Genomic DNA, 23,700 nt, shown 5'->3' with positions numbered 1-23,700 from the left:
GTCACGCCATCAATTTCCTAACCAAATGTCAGACAGACTCCACTCCCCTTATCGTCAGGCCATGCAGATTCAGAACGCTGAAGACAATCTTCTTCGTATTCATCTGTTCCCTCAACTTCTTTTATCCCTGCAATTCCAAAAACCGCCTTCTTGACCCCCAAGGTAGAGTAGTCTTCTACATGGTTTCATATGAATTCCGGATTTCAACGTCCCATCTTACCGACTCTTTTTCACCCTTATTTCTGCTGGAAACTAACTCAAGAATTCGTCTGTTATGCTGTACGATAACACTTGGTGCCAGAAGAACTCGTGCGCTGGGTTCAATTCCTCTACCACGATCTGTTCGAGGTTTGGCAGGTGTATCAAAACTGCTTCGTGTCTCTCATGGTGTTTATCAAGGAAGCGCCCTCTCACCACTCCTCTTTGTTCTTGTTATGGATACCGTCACACGGGATATCCAACGTCCAGCGCCCTATACACTGCTTTATGCAGCTGGTGTTTTCCTAGCAACTTGTCCCAAAATGGAATGATCGCCTCATACAACACGGTCTCAGATTGTATCTAAATAAAACTGAATTTTTGATGACCGGTCCCCATGAAACAGGCATAATCATCAGCGGCAGTGAACTGACCAGAACTGAGCGATTTAAATACCTCGGGTCAACGCTATCAGCCAATGGAGAACTGCGTTATGAAATTGTTTCACACATTAACGCAACCTGGATGAAGTGGCTTTCCACAACTGGTGTTCTTTGTGATCGACGTATCAACGAACGTCTCAAATCTAAAATTTACCGCAATGTCGTCCGTCCTGTCGCTCTCTATGTTTCTGAGTGTTGGCCGACTATAAAAGACAAAAATCCACGAAATGAGGATATCCGCGATCGTTGTGGGGTTACACCGATCATGGAAAAATTGCGAGAGAGGGGTCCTCGATGGAATTCGTGCTAACGAGAATTCACTTGCCAAAATTGGTCTGAACATCGAAGTCGATGGTAAACGATCAAAGGGCCGCCCGAAACAACGGTGGCTTGGATTGGTATTTAAAGGCCTCGAGATTGCACCCAGATCAGGCATTCGATAGAGCCAAATGGCGAAACCGATCACAAGGAGCCGACCCCCCTTGTGAACGGGAAAAAGGCCGAAGAAAAAGAAGAAGAATAATAATTTTCTTCATTCAGAGCCCGGAGTTTTCTCGGGTTCTAGAATGAAGGCTTCAATTAAATAAAGGATAATAGGGCCCCACATAATTTTCACCCTGAGCCGGAATTTTCTGTATAACTTTCACTCCTCCCTTCGTTTTCTCCTTACTACCCTAATGACACAGCTTTCAGCTCTCAATATTCTTGGTAGCAAAACACAAATTCGAGTCTTTTGTATTGGAACAGAAAGCTATATCCATCCAGCATCCATTTTATAGTTCACTGCAACCGAAACATTTTTCATGATTCATTAATTACTTCGATCTCAGTTCAGCCAACATCCAAGATACATACAAATATTTCCTGTTAATATTAATATTTTTCAGATTCTTTTTATATTTTATAAATATTATCGACATTGAATCAATTTTTCGGTGAAATGCTCATCCAATTTCATGCTCGTGTTCATTTACAGGATTAAAAATCAACATGGTGGAGCGTGATTTTTTCGGAGGACTTTTTCAACCCCCGGCTTTATCCCGAATTGATTTGATTATTGACCCGGAATGTGGTGAGTCTAAAGCTTTAAATTTAAATTATTTTTGAAATGCAGTTTAGGGAAAATTGTCCTTAAAACTTTAAATCCTGTAAGCCTTTGAGGCTTGGGAATATGCATGGAAGTTTGAAATTTTGAAAAGTGACAGAGCGCGGTGTTAGGAAAACATACTCCCCCGCAAACCAATAACATTTGTTTGTACTTACATGTGCCTCATTTGTATGAACGGTGACCGTAACCGGAGCCAATGGACTAACCAAATCAACCGGTGATCCCAGATGCATCACCTCGATGTGTTGTTGTGGTGCTACAATGGGCGATTGAACCGTGGGTGGTGGAGGTGGTTGCGGAGGTTCAAGGTCTCTTGTTGATGCATACGTAACACTATCATCGCGTACACACGCCAGCAGCTTACCTTCCTCCGAGGTGTTATCATCAACAAAATCTATTCCATTAACTGTGTTACACGAGGGTAGCGGGAGTAGTTGCTCCGGTGGCGGTGGGAGTTCATCGTATTCACTTAAATGCAATATGCTTCCACCACTAGGACCACCACCAATGATACCATTTGTTGTTCCATCCACTCCGTTTAGCGGACAGCCACCGCCTTGGATTACTCCAGCTCTTAGGGTAGCATAGTCTCCGTCATCAGCCTCCCCCGTAACACTGGTAATACATATCGTGGTTCCACCGGTCGTACAGCTGCAATTTTATTACATTTAGATTTTCATTCGGGGGTGGATTTTGTCGGGAGCGCAGTGCAAACAGGAAGCATCAGGAAGAAAATATAGAAGAGAAAATTATGATTAGATTTAAGTGTAAATTTAATTTTTTAGTCTGCGGTTAGGTTGACGGTGCACTGTGACACAACAAATTAAATTTGAACACACTAAGAAAACTGAGGGCAGGCATAAACAGGCGACAAGCGGAACAAAATGCACTTTCTATTAAAAAAAAAGATAAAAAAATCTTGAAATAATTATGTTATGAGATTAATTATGAGATTGAATTGTGATATATTTCCGTGAGCTGAGAGCAGAATAGTATTAGTTGGTAGTTCATTAAGGTCTGTTGTGGGGTCAAGTGGTGTATTTGGGGGTTTCTGGTCAAGGTATCTGTAAAGTCTTTTGTCGTCTACTTAAGCTAATTTGTATTCAAAAAAATTGAAGTGGTACAAGGGATGAAAATAAATTGGACAAGGAAATCGAGGTACTAAAAAGGATTGCGAACAATTTGTGGTAGCAATTGGACTGAAACGTAATGGATACAGAGGGAACTTCCAACAATACTTGCTCCTAAGCAAAGGTGCTACGAGGAGGGTAGTTTTCCCACGATAGCTTTAGAGATTGTACAGTACTTGGGGAGTGAACTGGAATTGGTATCTTCCGAATGGTAACTGGAGGTCAAGCAATATCGAAGGGACAGGGAATTTGATCTGTTGCAATTACAATGGGGGTCAATCCTAATTGTTGATGGTGTCATGCAAGAAGGAAATATGAACGATTTCACATCAAAATTAGATGAACTGTTAGCTATGATTCTAAGCACAGCGTGAAAATAGGCCCTGATGGTGCTAGAGGAGTTCCTGGTTCGAATTTCGTACTACATGTGGACATACATAGCAATAGAAGATGCCTGAAAAGCACAAGCAACCGCGCTCTCCGCTTAAAACACGCAATTATCGCAAGTAGTATAGTACGCAGCTGAGATCAATATGTTGCCTTGGTTCCTCCTTGGTGCCAACAAAACCTCTGTGAACTTTGAAAGAAGTAGGGTTACTGGTCAATGATCAAAACACCTAAGATCATGGTGTGTTGAACGGAAGGCACTACAAAGAATCCTTGAAATAGTTTGAGGAACAATGGATGGTAGAGAAGAAGGCTGTATGTAATAACCTACAAGTCTGTAACACGATAAAATTACTCCCAGTGGGTCAGCCGAGTCACCGAGGAGAAATCCCTACGAATATGGGAATAGATAGGTGCCAACAAGATCTCGGGTTTGGATAGTATTGCATATGATTGTAAAAATTGACCCCGTCCTTTTTACCAATATCTTCTAAATGTGTTGAAAAAAGGGATATTTTTTGCAAAACTTGGTACTGGCACCTGAACTCAGTAAACCATCAGGAGAATTGACGCCCCATAGTCGTATCTTCAAAGGGTTCTTTCCCGGTAAGAGTCAAGGAGCCAAGGGTCAAAATGCTGTTATATTTAGTTGAAAAGGACGATAGGTAGTTGGATTGGCAGAACGCAAAATTTTTGGTGCTTGGTTGATTGTGAATTACTGGGACTGAAACAATTGTGGCTGCCAAGCGTCGTTATTTCAAAGTGAATTGTTGAGCGTGACAATCGCAACCGTTTGATCCATCGATTTTCCACTTCGTCGAAAACAATGTTGAGCGTGCCGGTTGAGATTCTTTTTGATGTCCTAAGGGAGACTGTGCGATCAATGAGGGATCTGTTGTACAAATCAACTGGAAATCCATAATGGCACAGGAAGTTTGCGCCTAAGATGGGAGTGCTAATATCCGTGATCCATGGAGTGCCAAGAAAATGCTCTTCGAAATTCTAGACTCATATCCACTTGATTGTAGCCATACGTGCGGATCAATTTGCGGTGTTAATTTGTGGTTCAGGGATAGGGGAAGAACCGAGATTTCAACGCTTTTACAACAAGATAGAACCGCCGGGTCAAAGGTTCATTAATTGACAGGCGACGCATTTCAGGCGATTGCATTTCAGCCGTCCCCCGAATTTCCGGCAAGTATAATTTTTAGTGCGGGAAAATGCAGGGACTGGTACATTTTATGGCCTTTTCGAGGAACCTATAGTGTACCAAGACGTCCCTGTATTTTCCGAAAGGCCTGACGCTAGTTTGACGTCTCACGACACACCTCGTATATCATGGGTCATTGGTGGACCTCGTCGTTTTTGTCTGCGTTGGCAACCGACATGTTCAGGGACACTGAATCTGGGCATCTCAGGATGCCATGCTATAAAGACTGTGGTACCTCAGTGCGATATTACGCTGCTCCTCGTTCCTTACATAAAGCAGAGGTTTTGCTTAATACATCGCAAAATAGTCTTGGATAAGGAGGGTAAGTGGAGGGCCACGAGTGCTTTCATTGCCCTAGTTTTGAAGCTTGGAAAAAAGGAGCCCTGGAGGCGAACGTGTGCTCCAAACATATATAGTCGTTGGGAGAAGTTCAAATCGGAAGGGAGACGCTTTTATGTTTTAATTATAAAAATAGAAAAGGAGCTGCTGTAGTGTAGGATTCATATGCAGATCAGAGAAGGATTTGAATGCAAGTTCGAAGCTTTATCTTTCAGTTGTTAATACGGTTCTGCTCTCAGGATAATTTCAAACGACGAAATCTCTATACAAAATAACCAACACGTGCGTTAACTAAATTAAATAAAAAAACGTTATTAAAACAAATTAATTGAAATAAAATCAAAATCAAGGTCGAAAAAACGTTAAACACAAACGTGCAATTTTTTTGAATTTTCCATAAAACAAACATGAAATCATTTATGGCCAAATTTTTACCGCTTGCCATCATGTTCGCCGATTATTAGGACATCTTCGGACGTACTCGTTACTTCGTTGAATGTAACCTTTAATTTCGGTGAATTCGGTGTCATTTTCGGCCAATAAATTGTATCCTCAACACCATCAGTACTTGATGTTGTACTAAGTCCTTTCGAGTCACTATGACCACCGTCCCGTGTTGAAATCAGCAACGGTTGAGTTGCACCTGATCCGGTTCCATACTGGACAAGGGGTGGCAGTTTGAAGGACCAACGACGTTTAGCTGTTAGTCCAAGCCAAATCACGATCCATAGAAATAGGTGTATGACTGATCCAAGAGCTGTGCAAAGGAAGGTAGTTTCGTAATATTCAGATTTTGGACCAGCGTTAGTACTTACCTGAGCAAAGTATTGAGTTGTCCAAGCTTCCTCTGTATGCAGCGCTCAGGTCATGCATTAGAGGAGCCTTGACTACTGCCAGAGCTAATACTAGGCAGAGGGAAGCACAGTGGGCGAAATAGATCCAAGTTTCACTATTTTTCACTGTGATCATGCAACGATCTCGCATCCTTGCTGCAAGCCTACCGTGTCCGTACAAATACAATATCAAGGATGAAGCGATGATCAGTATCGTGGACAAAAGAAACAACGAAAGAGTCACGACTGCGTTTAGAAGCAGTCCTGGCGTATGCGTAGGCAGGACATTTCCAACAATCTGCAGTTTGTAGAGCGTTGAAACTCCCACATAGCTAAGGATAATATCCACAGTATTTGCAACCATTTGAATACTAAAAACAGTTGCAAACGATTTTGTCGTACTCCAGAAAACAGCAGGATATCGCACTGACCAGACTATCATTGCTACAACTAGATTTAGGAACTCCATGCTTGGAGGATGCGAGAAGGACGAAGTATCTATGGGTTTTTCGATCCCGAAAAATCGCTGCAAAACTCCTGAGAAACCGTCCAATTTGACTAGCGAATACGAGGACAGATTCGCCTGGACAGCCCCAATAAGGGCTTCTGGGAGAATTTCAACTATGACAGCATCCTCGTCAGCCGAGTCGTCCATGATTGTTCGTTTCTGAACTTTTTTCGGTTTGATTTCGATAATTTTCGAGTTTGTTGCAATCGGTGTGGAGGGGATGATCTCCGGCAGTCTTTCTGGTTTCACAATGTGTATGTCACTATCAGGTAAGCTGGTTAGTCTTGTGGTTGTCGTTTGAGTGTATCGACGAACCATTGTAGGTTCAGTGGGGGTGGTTTTAGGCGCAAGTGTTGCTTTTGATGCAAGACTGCTGGTATGTTTTTTTGTTGATGGTGTTGTTCGGTGTGATTTCGAATGTGATGTACTCTCGAAAACTGTGGAGAGTTCGATATCCTTGAAGTTGTTAAAATCGAATTTTTCAGACTTTAGTTCTAGACTTCTGTTGACATCTTCTAGTTTGTAGTGGGATCGTTTTTCTTCACTAGATTTATTGGACTTGTGAGGTTGTTTTCGGTGACTTCTGCTGCCATTCTTCCTTGATTCGTTGCGAATGGACTTGGCTGTCCTTGTCGTGGAAATACTTGGTGTGATCTTGGGTGTCGTCGCTGTTGTTTTCGAATGTTTGACTATTTTCATCGGAGTCGCTGAACTACTTGTTGGCTCCATTTCTAGGTTTTCATGAGAGTCCATAATCTCGCTATTATCCGGGGCAAATTGTTCCACTGCTTCCGATTCAAAGACTGGTAATTTGGGGTAGAATTTATACACGTGCCCAATATTCTTTTGTGGCAAATGTGAAGTGCTGTTGTCATCGTCCCAATAGTAGTTTGTATCGTTTCCACCGAAGGTTCGATTCTGGTAAGGAGATGTTGTGAAGGACATCACCACTAATCGTTCTCGATTCGATCCGAGAAAATCCAATTCATTTCGCCAGATATTTTCTGGAATGGAAATAGACAAAAAGTTCATAAAGTGAGGAATAAGGTCAAGTGAGACGAATAAGAAGGATATTAAGGATAATGTTTCCTATAAATAGAGCCGATGAATTTGTCGAGGGTACCGGAATTGAGTTACTTAGCTATTGAGAGAGAAATAGGGAAATTGGTTTCTTGAGAAATGGTGATTAGATCGTGCACATGCCCGTATCCTTTTCCTGTTCAATAATAATTGATTGAAGACGGCAGATTATTTTCCTTCGCTTATTATATCGTTACTAATTATTATATTGCCTACTGATGAATCCTTCTCCTTTCGAAACACAACAGGATGCTTTCGCCTTAACATTTCCTCCCTCAATCCCAAGCATAAAAACCTTGAATATTTTTAAGGATCGAATCTAATCTTCAATTTGCAATTAATTCATCAAAAGAAACGAAACGAATTATCCGAATCCGACTAAGTTTCGAAGCTGTAGGGATTATTAATTCCTTGTCATTAATTATTTTCAAAATAGACGAGAAGGACCAAGAAGAATAAACTTCAATTCTCAATGAAGCTGACTGGTGGGAGTACTTTTTGTCCATGACGCCAAGGCGGTCCATAGACTATTTTTTTTCTTTCATTTCTATCTTATTAATGGTCCGGTACTTAGGGAACTAATTATATAAGATCAAAGCGTAATTTGTAGGAGTATTAATTGAATGGATATTTGCTTGTCATTAAGTAATGTGGAGGCAGTTGTGGGATGATGAGGAGAAGACAAGGAATTGACTTCGAAGTGAATAAGGACCAAGTATTATTCAATTTACAAGGGCCGATGCGGTAATAAAATTTTTATTTGCAAAGGAAAATGGTTATTTATTGCAATATGCCAACGGAAATAAATAGAATCTACAATGGAACAACGGACGGACATGACAGAAAAAATCCCGGCCAGGACTAAATTCGAAAGGGTGTTTAAAGGAGAAATGCGAGGCATTTGTGTTGGAGAGTATTGAAAGTGCTGGGGGACGCTTTCAATGGAGACAGGAAATCCTAACAACACCAAAGAACGGACAATAAGGGCTTGCACCAATATCTGTGGACCTTCCTGAGTATCATTATGGTAAAAACTATTGTGGGGCCCGGATGGTTCAAAACTTCGCGGCGGTGGCGACGGCGGCTTCGTCAGGATTCGGTCAACCCAGCATTCTGTGTGAAATCATTTTGGGTAATTCCCTGCTCTGAAAGCATAGGGTAGATTCCTTCCTTCGTGATCAGACGATTTGAGTGGTTCAAATAAGATTACTGCCTACTTTACTATACTCAAAGTTAGGACAGAGTTCGTTAATATAATTTCGTCCTTTTGCACCCTCTTATACATGACTAATTCGTCTAAATGGTTTCAGGAACAGGATATCCTTTCCTAGTGTTTGCGTATGATGTGAACCTAGCTCTACCAAGGGGGTCGTTGTGACGCGTATTAAGGGCCACCTCCTTCCGTACCCTGTTCAGGTAGTGTATATAGAACTGGAATTAGTAGACCGCGTTGCCCCGAGTGAGCGCTGATCCATCCGTTATTCCCGGGATAAGCTAAGTATAGGTCAGGCCTCAGGGAACTAGGGAAGGCGCTTTGCCCTCGAGGGCACACCCGTTCTTGACTATTGCGGCCCGCTCCCTTGCATGGAGTACAAAGATAAAAAACTGAAAAAAAAAATCGATGAAATATTAGGAGGAAGCGTTGCGAGGGTTGAAATAACCGATGTTACGCTGGGGCCTCCAAAAAAGAGGAGGAAAATGGCGGTGTTGACGGTACGGGGACGACAACTCTAATACCCTGCAGTGTTCCTGATTTGGACATAAATCGAGTGGAAGTGTAGTCGTCCGTCCTAGCTAGAGTTGAAGAGGGAAGGTTCGTCCGGAAATGCACGACAATGGTGTTTCGGGTTTTTGGGCTTACAAGGTAAAAAAGGACAAAAGGAGAGAACAGACTACGCCGCCAGAGACCCGTCTGTCCAAAGACAAGGAGGCTATAAGTCGAAAACCACAGAAAAGACGAAACGAAAAAGGTCTAGACCGTCGGCTTTGGTTATTAAGCCGATGGAAAGAAAGGGATTTGGGGAAGTCCTCAGTGCTATCTGCTACAAGATGAAAAACGAAGACAATGCAGCAGTGTCTTCCATACGGAAAACGCAAGGTGACGAAGGAGGCTAGGCTTCAACGTTCAAAATTAACCAATGCTCGGATAGTTATCACGCAGCGAGAAAATCAAAATTTGGAAGTCAGTGTCATCATCTTTTCTTGCCGTTTGTATTGGTTTATTTTTATCGTTATATCTGGAAGTAGTCCCATCAGTATTTCGATATTCTATGGCATCTTTGTAAGGGGCGGGTGTGGTGCAGTCTACAGGCGCTGCTTGCAGAGGCGGATACAATATCGGTCCTACCTTTTGTCCTATTTGGCTACTACATGTGGGGAGAGTTGTGAATGTGGTATTCGTCAAGCGTCAATATGAGCCGAGAGGTCGAAGTTCAACTCTGCAATTAACGGCCCTCCGCAATAAGGAGACGTTGGAGATGTTGGGCTGAACCAGTGGACCAGTGGTTCTAGCTATCTCTTCCAAATGGATAACGATTGGGGCATTGCTTTAGCTCCCTAAGACTGCGTTTGCCACCTCCCAAATTTCGTCTGGACGGCTTCAGTAAGAGGTTGGCTGTAATATAATACTTTCCCTATTCATCTTGGTTCTCCACAGATTGCGGCACCAAATACAGTGAATTCTAAACTAAATTCCAAGATATCTACTAAGGCAAATTGAATTAAAGTCATTTTGGTCATCTCGAAATGAAAGCTCTCCATTATCTCAACTATCTATTAATTCCGCGCCACCCCTCTACATAAGAAGAATTCCGTTCAGATATTTCCGAACGATTATGATGATAGCAAACAAAAATTAATAATGACGACCAAATACCATTAATCTGCACCTCCAAGCCCCTCGTCCATCAATAAATGGCAAGCCAAGAGATCTTATAGCTTTTTCCAGGAGGGTTGATTTATAGCCACATTTTTATAGTATTGTCGTAAAAATTCCCTTGGGGGTCAGCTTCCACCATCTTTTCTTCCTTTTCGCCTCAGTTTCCTCCTCCCAACGGGGACTTGTAATTCGTAACAAGTCTTGCATGAGTGTAATTTGACTTTAATTGGCACTAAATTCGCTTCCTTATATCCTTTTCTCCAATGGTACTTGATATTTTCACTGAAGTGAATGATGAAGGGAAAAAAAGTTTCCTTGCCTTCATGAAAGAATGAAAATAAAGTATCAGAGGAAAATATTTGCCGTCTTAGACTGAGAGAGACGACTTGCGTTTTTCTTGGTTGCTGCATAATTTAAACCACATCAGTGCCTAACCATTAATTTGTCCTGGGACTGATTCAAGTTCAGATGCGAAGAAGGAAATTATGGTGGAAAAGTTTTTCTTCTTGAAAGCGTTTGGTATTTTTAACTTGCAAGAGAGGAATGCAGAGGAAGAATGAACATTTTTCTATGTTTAGATTTAGAGTAAATGGAGTGTTTTGAGTAGGCTTGTTGTCAAAACATTTCCTTTCAATGTTACGTGTTGGAAAGTGAGTGCTAGTTAAATTATTTAAAAGTATTCTATAAAGAAATTCACATATATATATGATTTTGAAAAACCTCTATACAGGACATGGCATGTCAAGCGCGCCTACTCGACATTGTAGTCCGTAGTCAGGAAATGTGTTTCAGCTCCTTCTCTATTATTCTGCGTCGCGTATTCCTGAGGGAACCTATTTGTCAGCCATTCTGGGATAATGGATTTTATGGATTGGGGTAGGCGGCAATAGCACCGCCTCTTTTTTTCAACATATGACTTTCCCACTACCACTTCTGCCATCTAACCAAATTCCGGTATTGACTAAGCAAGCACCACTTAAATGGCCCTCTGACAAGGGAATTTCAAAAGAAATATAAAGTAGCTAAGGATTTTTTCACTGAACTTGCAAAGCCCCCGTCTCCCTCCTGAAATCTCCGCCGAGGTCAAAAACAAATTGTCAGTTTCTGGAGGTATACTCGAACTCTTCTCAGAATATGCTGGCTTAGATCGATGTGTACAAGGACTTTGATAGCATTGTGTTATTCGATGTACGGCGTAGCCGCTAACAGAATTGCCCGATTTCTTAATGTATGACCTGTTAACTGCCAATTTTCCCTTATAATCAATGAGTCCACGCGGATCTAACAGTTGCTTCTGGCCTGTCTCGCTCTTATTCATGTTGAATCGAATTGGCATATCGATTGTATCGAGGGATTGGAATATCAGCTCCATAACTGGCTTACCAAAGTTCTACGTCCCCTCCAGGCACGCTCAGTGCGTTCATTAAACTACTTGGAAAAGTAGAGAACTCAACAATTGCTCTATTGAAGGACGAGCGGGAAAAATCCTGAATATTGAAACGATAAGAGAATGCCTCACTCTTCGATAAGAAAATGCCTCAGCTCCAAGCAAACCCGCAGAAACCGACCCTGCTGCCTCTACTACAACTAAATCCTGCAACAGTCAACATAATACTATGGCGAAGGAAACATATGAATAGCAAAATACAACCTATTGTTGTGATCAGACCCGCTTAAGGGATATTTAAAGCGATAGAAGCTAAAATTGACAATTCTTCTGTCGAACACTTTCTGATAAAAAAAAATCTGAAAGCCCAAACCACAAGTATTTCCTAAAAACAAACAAACCCAGGAACAAAAACGCTTCTCGTGGAAAACATGGCAAGGTGCCTCATCTAAACTCTCCGTTCGGAGAATGCACGTCTCTCATTATTCATGGTGTCATTTGAAATTACTCCGTGCCGGAGATCGCTGAGGACCTAAAGGCGTAAGTCATTCCTAAGGAGATATGTCCGTTAAATCGTTCGATATATCGAACCCTATGCAAGGGGGCCTAAGACTGAACTTTTACCTAGTCACCTTTGATTCTTCTATCGAAAGTGATACCTGTATACTGTACTCTAATCCGATTCCAACGGATTATGAACAAACGCCTTTGCTAGCTCAAAACCTGCTAGCTAGCCGAACAATCGGTTCCGAATTGCTACCTCCAGTATCGCTGCGTCCAATGATGGTAAGCGCGGGCAATGTGGGTGTCCCAGAGATGCTGGACGAACATTACACGTGCGTAAACTCCAGAGTCCTCACTGAAAGTTTGCCATAACTTTCAGGTAACGTCTTAGCAATTTCCTCTTCAATCCCGGACCAACCTGTGTTCATCAACTAACTGCGCATGATTACAATGCCTTTTAGCACTCACCATCCATATCTCTATCTCAACGCAGCGGCAAGCGAAGGGCATCGACGCAACATTCACCCGCTAACCAAGCCACCCAGGACCTCGGTCAGTTCTTCGAACACTCCGGGAAGTTTATGAAAATGTTCATAACAATGACCAACTCGCCAACATTCAACTGTGGATGTGAACATTAACGTTATATTCAGTCGGGTTTGCGAATACGAACTTGAATTGCTCAACAAGGAACATAATAGACAAATAGTGCTCGTGTCTAACGTGAGGAAGGATTATCAATTAACACCTACATTCACAAGTTTGAATCTTTTCCGCATAGATAGATCCCTTCCTATCCCTCTCAACTTGCTGGAGGATCCGTAATACTAATTTCTGACAAACCCCTCGACACTCAAGCCGTCCTTCCTGTTAACGCCTTTAAATTCCTAGAGAATATCGTCATCATATTTTATCCCCAGATCTGTATCATCTTCACCCCGGGTCCTATTTTCATTTACAATTTTCACCCCGGGTTCGGATTTTTTCTCCACGGCCTGTCTGTCCTTAGGGATCCACATTTCTCCCTTTTCTACAGTAACTTAGGCTATCTTAGGTTATCTATCTTGGCTTCACCATAAACTCAACTTTATAAACGTTCTTGATATGGACAAGGCAATTCTTGCTTGTACAGCACGTGGCACCCTCAGATCCTTGTATTCTATTCTCTGATTCAACATACCCCATTTATCAAAGAGTAAGACTTTGTGTTTTCAGCATTGATTTCGACCACTAATCACCTTCGATTTCATCCTTTGGGGCCACACCTCCCCTCATTAGATGTAAAGGTTGCATTTCAAAGAAGGGCAGTTCCTGCTGCTGTTGCTGTTCTGACCGAATTCACGGCAAAATTTTTTGATAGATGTCACGGCAAAACTTATCTTAGTTATCGAATGTCTGGCAACTAAGATCACCGAGGAAAATTTCCACAGATTTCCAGTAAAATTTATAACTATCTATTCGACAGAAATGGTACAGTAGTCTTCTACACAGGTACCCACTTTCATCCCCAATATGTTTCAACATCTAAAGAAAATGGTTTTTGGCCATATAGCCAGGTGCTATCACAATTATAGGGACTTTCCATGGAGTTGAGCTTGTCTAGATACTCAAATCCCCCAGCTTCTCAAATGGGTAAAACAGGAACTTCGCGACCAGTCGGCTGATATGCAACAAGTTCTGAGTCTGGTACCTTCCAACGTGAGAAGGCTTTGATAAATCAATATAAAATCTAACACTTCCCTAAAGAAACGCTTGAAGCAGGGAGCCTACAAGGGGACTTCGTCACGACGCGATTGACAACAAGAAGGATCATGAGAATTATTTAGCGGATAAGTGATAATCTGGGGGAAAGTAGGTTCCTCCTGAAAACAAGTTCAAAGAATATATTTAGGTTTCCGCAGGTCTTTAGCACCTATGTGACATCAAAGAATTTTTGATGAGGGTTTGTAGCGGTGCCTACCATTTCCTCGGCATATTTATGGGAGAAAATGAGGGTGATTGGGTAGAAAATCAATATCAACATCTTAAGATTGATAAGGTCAGATTAATTGTGAAGAAAAAGGGATGAAAATCTTATTCTGAGTTTTGCCTCAAATTGTATTGACTCTTAGAGATTGGCCAGAGGCGACCAGAAGGGGAGAGTTGTCCCTTCCGCGATTTCATTTGATCTCCTTTAACAACCGGTTGAACGATTGACTTCAACCTTGTCATTCCAGATCTGCAGCGACTCCAATAATGACGCAGCCTCAAGTTGGTATGTTCCAATTCTTGCCTCATGGACTAAAGTACACACAAGCAAATCTGAAAACTTTTTTCTTCGTCCCAAACTTTACTCCCAAAATGTTAATCACACAATCCGTTCTATGCTGGCGGCAGCTCTTCATAAACTTCCTGAATCCAACAGTTTACCGATCTATCTTCATCAGCCGGTCCAGGCCTCACTAATTTTTGTTTTCGCTGACCTTGACCTTGAATTTCAAACTCAAAGTTAACAGTTGCAAAGCAAAAATTACATGAAATTTTTCCATTGCGAAAACGAATCCTCATTCGCCCCAACCAGAAACAAACGATGGCTATAGTATGCACCCAATAATATGCAGCATGGACAACTTTTGTATCTTCAAACTCTCTGCTCGTTATAAAACGTTTCAGTGACCAGTTTTCAATTTTCTATGCTTCCTAATTGAAGCTTCAGAAAACTGGTATTACACTCATCTAGATTTAACCTAAAAACGTGATCCATTATACCACAAACCCGCATTGCTGTACCCTTTCCAAGAAAAGCAAAGAAAAAAGAAAAGCACCATCACGTTTTTTTCCTCAACGCCCTTATCAAAAACACAATTTCCTCTCCATAGAACTTTAATTGGTTCTCAGGGAATACGAACAAAACTTTTTTTTCTCTTTATTTTCGCCGAGTGGTCTAGTCTTGAAATCTTAACTATCGAAAAGATACTTCCCTGGTTGCACTGGCTACTCAATGAGTTGAGATGGTTGCATCAGGCTCACTACCTGGTCTCCAAGCTTTTTTTCCAATAATATTTTTTCTGCCTTTATCTTGAATTTTCCATTCTTATGTTAGTTGGGAAGTTAAAGGACTTTTTTTTCTGTCTTTCTCTTGAGAGTAGCAGCTATCGAATGGACGTATCTGACCCGGGAAGAAGGAAAAGTTTTCTTGTTATGAAATGATAATGCAAGTGGTTGAATGGTCCGTGATTTTTATTAGTGGAAGCATGACGGCTTCGTCCTTTTCTTGTCGGGTTCTATTAAATATCGGAATAGGGCTTTTGCAGTTGGGAATAATAAGTTTCAGCGTCGTTAAGCAATTTGTGGGATACAATTGTATATTTTTGACTCAGAATAAATTTTAATGAGAGTATCCATATACATAGTAATATCCTGAATTTAAAACACAATTATTTTGGGAGAATTGAACCTCAAAAGTAAGTAACAATCAACTTTACATAAAACCAGTTGTTGGAGTTCTTTTACACTGTTCAGTTGAACAAAATGCTCAACGACCAGCTGGCCTCCCTGACCATCCCAGCTAGACAAAAAAGGCATGAAGCAGGGTAGATTCTGATGAATAACAAAAAAAAAGGACGAACAAAATTCGTTAAAGTTTCATTGCATCCAAACAGAATTGCATTTCCTGAAAACTCTTCAAATATTTACTCTGAAAGTGGAATTTAATCGATAAATTTAAATAAACAGATTTCCCGTCCTTAGGTTCTGCTGGTATTTAATTTAGCATGGAAATGTCAAAGTTCAAACCCTCATCTGAATTTTTTTTGCTTGGTTGAGTGTCATGTCCGCTATCTATGGAAATTCACGTAACATTTTGACGTATCTTTTTGTAGTTTGGAATTAGTATTGCCAAATTATTGGACCTGGGCTATATCAAGTTGAATATTTTTCATTCATTGTAATTCAAGGATTAGCCTTACATTACTCGACCATGACTGTTTTTGAGTTAGGTCTGGTATCTCCCTTGATTATGTTTATTTTTTTTTGAATGAGCTTAGATTTCAGATAAATTATCATTATAACAAACGCTGAACCAGGAATCGAACCCAGGGCAAAGGATCGAGAAACTGATAATCATCACCCACAATCACACATCACAGTTTGTGATGTGACGCCTTTATGAGAGGAAGATACATTACAACACAAAGTAATCAATGAATTTAATGTAAAGATATGAAAAGGATAATGGTTTTCCAGCTACCATCACATGAGACCCTAGAGAAAGAACTGCATTGGCAACATATACACTCCCAATTCCTTCCACGGAAACTACTTTTAAACTGGTAACCCGAAATTAAAACCATCACAAGGCTTTCTCTACGAATGTTCCCACATCATATCCTTGTATAGCGTCCCATTCAGTTTTGTTCGTTTTGATATCGTGCCTTTTTATGAGCCCCCGGGGGCATATCAACATTCTACACTACTACAGCGTTCTCCTGTGACGTAGAGAGATAGCGTATGTACCGAAGGCGGACGGGATTACATCAAAAGTGTGCATAGTGAATGCAGCACACCATGAATTCAAATGTTGAAACAAATTAGGAAACTGGTTACGGAATTCAAAGTGAAGCACACAAAAGGAATATAAACCAGGAAAAAGGAAGGCAGTTTTGTTGTTTTAACCAAGTAGGAGAAATTGCATTTGTTTTCTCAAAGGATTGTTGAAATGCAGAAACAAAGACAATGGGATATTAGTTATTTTGTTTATGTCCTCTTTTAGGGAAGCAGAATTGATGCAGTTTTTCTTTCAACATCCTTTCTCGAATTGGAAATTAGAAATGTAACCCCTGAGGTAAACTAACTTCAAAGGTCCTTTTGGTGATAGTTGACCTAAAAATTAACTTGGTTGGTTTGAACTCTTATCATTTTGGTCTCATCATGGAGAGCGTGCTGAGACCAAAGAGGCTCATAGGACACGGTATGGAATAAAGCAACAAAGTCGTATGGTCGAAAAACCATACACAAATGGGTTACATACCATTCGAACAATGGACGAAAGGCTTTCTGGTTCTGGCCCTGAATTCACCGCACGCTGAACAACGCTTGAGGCATTCCAGGTTTCACCGTATCATCAAGGATTTATCACAGTTACGACTAGCAGCTTATCTAATTGTTTTGCCGGTCGTCCTAAATCCAGCATTGCGAACACCAAGGTGAGCAGGAGAGTATGTCAGATGGATACCCGGTCTTCGCAGGAAGGGGACATCATCCGTATGCTTAATGAACAGAGCCATAGCATTGATTTCAAACATTGAAGAGTAAGGTTCATGAAGATCAAGAAGGATAAATCCACAGATGTAAAAGAAACCAGCTTGGTGTTCGAACTGAACCAAAAAAGTCTAAAGTGGCTCAAGACAGTCACCATATGATGCTACATATGACTCACACAAAACAAACATACATTGCCAGATCGAATGGATTACCGGCTAAATCCTACGTGTCAGTCAAAGCTGCTCAGAGTTCTTGAAAGGGATGGGTTGGCAGACCACCGGATGGTACTTTCAAAAATTGTCGATTTCGCCAAAACAAACGCTCTTGAAATACATAGTTCCGGAGTACACGTGACAAAACTGATCGTCTTAAATCACCTGAAGATGACTATTCAAATCCAGAGAACTTCAGACAAATTGGTTTAACACCATTCCCGCTGAAACCAACATGTTTACTAGTGTAGAAAGTCAAGTGACTCTGCTCTTCGTAACTATGAATGGCGAGCCGCGTTGACGTTGAAGAGACATTTGACTGTGCGCCTTCCCAAAAATTTTGTAATGTGATCGTCACCAGAGAGCGTGGTGTTGAAGATACTTTGGTTAAGTCTAGATCTATGCTATGTTCACGGTGAAATCGTTGTGTGCTAAATCAGGTGTTGACCACTTCCTGACAATGAAGACAACGAAAAGCTGCCCCCTGGAATTCAAGTTTATGTGGATGATGTGGCTGTGCTAGCTGTTTATTAAAACCTCGGAACGATGTTACTCATTGAAATTACTCAACGTAACCGCTGTCAGTTTCGGTTACCTGTTGAATCCTGGACCAGCAGCTATTACCATTTCTAGGCCAGATTCATACGAAGCTAAGTCTGAGTCTTCCTTGCCTTGTAAGCGGGTGCCAATTCTTAAGCCCTCATTGAAAAAATGGAATCGTATAACGTCTCTTTTGTTATATGATTCCGAAAGTTACCACTGAAGCGGAAAATTTATGTCATCTCCATCTAGAGGTAACCTTATAGGAAGTGTCAACCTCCCAAAGTTCCCTGGTAATCTTATAGACTTTTTTTCCAAATCAGTCAATAACCTTGTTTGGTGACTTTTTGCTGCAATGGGGTCGATAATGGTTGGTCTTCGGTTCTGTTTCCAGCTTAACTTCGTGCCAAATCGAAACCTACCCACATCCCAGTGAAATTTTACAATATGTCCTAGAAGCTATTCTCCTATTGATGTTGATCTATTTCAGAGTGTTTTTTTGGCATTGTTATGTTGGTTAGGCCTTCAAGTCTTTCGGGCATGTGATACCCAGATTGCGAACGAATTGAACCATTTTAACTCTCTTGATAACTCTCGCTTTCAAAAACTTCTGGTCCACCTTAGCTTAACATCACTGTTTTGACTGTAAAGCGGCGTATCGACGATACTTTAATGTCAAAGGCTCAAGATTGCATGTTGCGATCCTTCCCCTGCATCTCTCACTTTTGTAGGATTCGTTTCTAAAGCCTATTCTTGGAAAACACGTCCTGACTTCACTCAAATATAACACGATAGGGTGGAAGCCCTATCGCGCACGCTTTGCTGAACCAAGAACATAGTTGATGGAAGACAATTTTATATCATCATCATGTATAGCAGTCAACAATGAAAAATTTACTCTTCGAAGCGCAGTATAAATAGTGTATTTTGAAAACAGACCCGGCGAGAGAAGGGAGAGGGGGAGGGAAATTACTTGCATTCATCCCGAATTACCTTGGAGGATTCGGAATAGAGAATCTTTGGCAAAACTGGGTCAATTATGCAATTTTAGACAAGTCCGCATCCATTGTACTTACGTCGACCCTTTGGTCAGGATTTTAATCCCGGGGACAAAGTGGAGTTAGTGAAGCTGGCGCCTCAACTACGTCGGCTATCACATCGTTATCCACTCAGGATTTCCAACCAATGAAGCGCCTCACCAGTTCGCATAATGAAACCTTCGAAACGAACCGACTACTACTATTGTTCTGTCGACCTGAAAGGCCGCCTTGGCTCTCAACAACCGGGAGTAATCTATTATAGCTTGTCTCTAGTGACTGGCGAAATTGCCGTCACATTCAAAGGTCGTTGGAATGTGTCAGTGTCCTCCTCTTGCTGGGGGAATAATCCCGGGATAATTTTCAGCAAGAGGGTAGGGCATGTGATCTGCGGAGACGAACGGCCCTTGAACCGTCCCATCACATTTTATAAGCACTGCCCCACGAGTTTACGTCCGCTTCTGAGCAGAGCTCCTTAAAGCATTTCCTCTTGCTTCGCTGGATGGTGAGCTTGAGGGTTTTGCGGGCTGCCTTATAGACGCACTCTTTTTACCCCTGATCGACTCTACCTACCGCCCTCTGAGCCGTTCTTTTGGCTCGATGGCAGGCTGGCCAGTTCACCATTCCATCAGTAATTTGGTCTTTTGCTAGGGAATGAGCTCCTCCTAGGCATGGACGCGTCATATTCTTTGGCAATGGATTGGGCTACATGAACAGCTCTTTCTGTAGAGTCGCCTGTTTTATCGCGTTGATCTAACCACACCTCTATGAAAGTCTGCCCATCCAAAGGTTTTGCAGACCAGCCTGAAATCTTTCTCGGTTTCGGGCATGATGCGTTTTTGCCCTGTGGCTTGACACATGTCTCAAAGAAGATTGCCTGGTGACCGCTGTGGGTGTAGCGTTCGCTGACGTACGAGGACATACCACGCGCCAGCGCGGGGCTTACAAAGATAAGGCCTACAAACGAACCTGACCCCCGTTTCTAAAAAGTGTTTACAACACCTTCGTTAGCCAAAACTATGTCCATCTACGCGAAAGCTTCTAATAAACTGCGCCCTCTAGCATTTGATTGTCTGCTACCCCACTCTAGGGCCCAATCATTGAAATCACCAGCAATCACTTCGTCCCCTTGCGTCGAGAACAAGATTATCAAGCATTTCCTCGAATTCAAACAGTGTCAAACTATACTACACATGTACACCACTTATTTTCGCCACTGGCTGCCTGACTCGCAGTATATTGTATGGTCTGTTTAACGCAAAGATTCGACTGGTGGAGCGGCGATATGGGCTCCACCAGTCGAATCTTTGTCCCATACGTAACCGTGGCGGTTTATATACGATTCATTTTGGATGGCAATTTCTATCTCAGGTTCGAACGTGGTCTGCTCAAGTAAATCTTGAGCGACCATAATCAGCGACCCTCATAGTAATAACAAGAGCGGTGCTTGGGCTACAGGTGTAACTGGTAAGGCAGCAATATGGACGTGTGGAAATCAAGCCATTCAAGAAGTGATGGACTTTCCAGAAGTGGGATTCGTCTGGGAAAAAATAGCTGGTATCTACATATATAGTTGCTATGCTCCACCAAGCGCGACGATAGCAGAATTGGAAGGAATGCTAGGTATGTTAGTCTGCAAGAAGTCGAAACCCCAAGATCATAGCGGGTGATTTCAACGCGTCGATTGGAGCAGCCGCATTACGAACACAGGGGCCGTAACCTATTCGGCAAGTATATGTGAACTTTTGAGGTAGGTTTAAGTAGGCTACACGGACCAGCAAGCGAGAGTACTTGAAGGAACTTTGCGCAGAGGTAGACTCAAGCCCCTAGGGAACAGCGTTCAGGGTGGTTATGAGGAAAATGAGATGGCGAACCTGCCTGCCCGCATCTTCTGCTCAATATCGTGATGGCGCTCTTTCCCTCGGATACAGTGGAGCGCAAACAACACAAGCATGTATTGGACATCTACATCATATCTGCGGTAACTGAAGAGGAAGTTCAGTGGCTGCTGTTTCCAATAGAGCTCTTAAACTCGCTGTTAAGACCAGATCCGACTGGTTTATCAGCGTATTTGAATCATGCATGGTAAAAAGACTTTGCCCCGACCGGTGGAAAAGGCAAAACCTAGTTTTGTTCCCGAAGCCGAATAAGCAGGACATCCCTCATCATATCGCCCGATTTGCCTCATCGACACGGTAGGAAAGATGCTCGAAAGGGTCATCTCAATAGACTGCACCCTATCATTGAATATAAGGATGCATTATCGGCGCGATAATTTGGATTTCGACAAGACACTCAACGATCGACGCTGTAGACGTTGTTTTGAAGCTGGCTCGAGACGCGATGTCGTCTAATAAACGCTGCGCCGTGATGACGTTGGACGTCAAAAATGCATTCAATTCCGCTAGCTGAGAGTGGATAAAAAGGTCACTGGCTAAAACGGGTGTCCCTAGTAATTCGACTAAACTTCTCGAAAGTTACCTCTCGGAGAGGACACTTTGATACGATATGGATGAGGGATCCAAGCAGTACACTGTCATCGCTGGAGTACCACTGGGCTCAGTATTGGGTCCTCTCCTGTAGAACGTGATGTACAATGAGGTCCTTCTCGTTCCTGTGCCAAAGGAGGCCATGATAATCGGTTTGAAGAAGAAGACGTTGAAGTGTATGCTGACGATACCAGTAGCACCATAAAAGCGTGGCTGCAGATGATTCAGCTTGACCTTGCGGAACAAAAGACGGAGGCGGTCTTGATTACCAATCGTAGAAAGGGGAATACGGTTAAAATTCGTCTTGGTGGTCACATCATCATCATTTCGAAATCAGACGTGACGTAGCTTGTGTTATTGTGGGAATGATCCCGATAGACATTCTGGCAAGTGAGACACGCTGACTATACGAGAAAGGGAAAATGCACCTGAAAAAGATGCAGAATACCGAAAGGCGGCATAACTCGCGGAGGGGTCGCTGGAACCACACTTTGATTCCCCGTATTGAGGAGTGGATCCAGCGACGACATGGTGAGATTAACTACGATTTGACGCAATTCCAGTCAGGTCATGGTGGTTACAGGAAGTATCTGCACCAATTCAGGCTGGGTGATTCTGTCCTGAATGTGGTTGCGCACCTGAGGACCCGGAGCATGTTATGTTCCATTATTTACGATTTTACTCAGAGAGGAGGGGCCGGGAAGACTCCCTGAAAATCAGCCTAAGCCCGCAGAACATCGTCGGGGAAATGCTGGAGTCGGAGGGAAACTGGTGTACTGGTCCACCACGCGAAGTATAGCTTGATCCGCCTTTAGCTCATCCTTGTTTGGTCTTGTTACTGGTGTTGTCGGTAAGGTCGTACTTCGTTTGAACACCTCCTTTTCCAGATCCAAACCACATCTTGCATTATATGCCAACGTGGCCAAATTGTCCACCATCGAGGCACGGCAGTCGAGGAATATCGACGATCGGGAGCGCGCTTGCTCACTTTCAAAAGCTGCCGGTATTGGAGTTCCGAGCCCCAGCACCGTAAGTTTTCTCCTTCCCTCGTCTTCCATGGGGGTCTTATGTTCTGGGTATCCTTCCCATAGCCATTTTGATCCACGCACCAAAGATGAGCAAACACTAGCCCATTCACAATCAGGAAAGAAAGTGCATGAACATCTGCCAACTGGCCCCTAATGGAAGATCTCCTCACTCCTCACTCCTCACAGGGACCTAAGGATATCTTATTCTTCGTAGGATCACAAGTGAAGTGTGTATAATTGGATATCTTCGGGAAAGGTCTAGTTGATTCGATAATTGGTATCTTATGACTAATCGTCCAAAAATGGAAAGGTTATAAAGGATATAAAATGACAATTAATACATTTTGACCATCCTCATGTGAAGGGCGCAGAGTCCCAGAGGAATAATTCTTTGCACAGAAAGTATTCAGGATCTCATATTTCATTCCTCGTTGTAGCGCTACCGTCCCTCCTGGGACCTGGCTACCTCATTCAGTGTGAAAATGTGTGAATTCCAAGACAAATTTCTGAATACCTTCAATTACTTAACTCGACAAATTGAAAATTCACCTCACTTTCGACATTGGCTCGCAATCTTTAATGCGGCCAACATGTCTGCTTCCCACTATTTATCATCCGAAAATCGTTCTCTTGTTAGATACAGCCTCCTCCACTGAAGACAGTCAGTCCACTTCAATCGCATCTTGAACAATGATTGCGCTGCTTACCTGGCAATTTTCTTTGTTTTGCTATTCGTTCTTCTTCATTTTAGTCCATTAAGGATAAGAAAAGTGCCTCCTTCTAACATACAAAAGCCTCGGAGCTAAAGTAATTCAAAGTTTTCTCAGATAAAAGATATTGTTGGCATTTAAATGAATTTCCATGGGGAACAAGAGAGCGAGAGACAGATACAGCCCAGCGTTTCTTGGCTTGCCTCGAAAATTTCTAAGGAATTTAAGTATGAAGTTTCCTAGGGGAAGTGTTGTCAAGGATACTTGGACTGATATTAAGTTGTTTGTTTGGGGATGGAACAAGCAATTTTAAATTGCTTCAATTTTGAAATGTAAGTGGGAGGCATGAACTTATCATTGGTTTTCAGTTAAGTTTTTAATTGTTTCATGGCAGAGAGAAAGGATTTGAAGGGCTTTGAGTGTTAGACGTAACTTTGA

The 23,700-nt window shown here is 42.2% G+C and overlaps 1 protein-coding gene and 1 long non-coding RNA gene across 4 annotated transcripts in view; both read right to left on the bottom strand.

Annotated features, from left to right (window-relative positions):
• The window catches only part of LOC119659905 (protein tincar), a 114,250-nt gene that overhangs the window by 4,850 nt on the left and 85,700 nt on the right, over positions 1–23,700 (bottom strand). For all 3 annotated transcript variants that reach the window (XM_038068230.1, XM_038068231.1, XM_038068232.1), the window contains exons 5-7: positions 5,631–7,160; positions 5,251–5,572; positions 1,905–2,400 (exon numbers count right to left, since the gene is read on the bottom strand). In XM_038068230.1, the coding sequence (XP_037924158.1) occupies positions 1,905–2,400; positions 5,251–5,572; positions 5,631–7,160 (2,348 nt within the window). The remainder of the gene's footprint in view (positions 1–1,904; positions 2,401–5,250; positions 5,573–5,630; positions 7,161–23,700) is intronic.
• LOC119659906 lies at positions 15,026–23,408 on the bottom strand. Its single transcript, XR_005250383.1, has 3 exons — positions 23,260–23,408; positions 23,102–23,204; positions 15,026–15,153 (listed from the first exon to the last, which is right to left on the bottom strand). It is a non-coding gene; the product is annotated as an uncharacterized LOC119659906 (long non-coding RNA).

Source organism: Hermetia illucens, chromosome 6 (assembly GCF_905115235.1).
Source record: "Hermetia illucens chromosome 6, iHerIll2.2.curated.20191125, whole genome shotgun sequence".
Taxonomy (NCBI): Eukaryota; Metazoa; Arthropoda; class Insecta; order Diptera; family Stratiomyidae; genus Hermetia; species Hermetia illucens.
The sequence above is the reverse complement of the archived record's forward strand: the minus strand, read 5'-3'. Positions and strand labels throughout refer to the sequence as shown.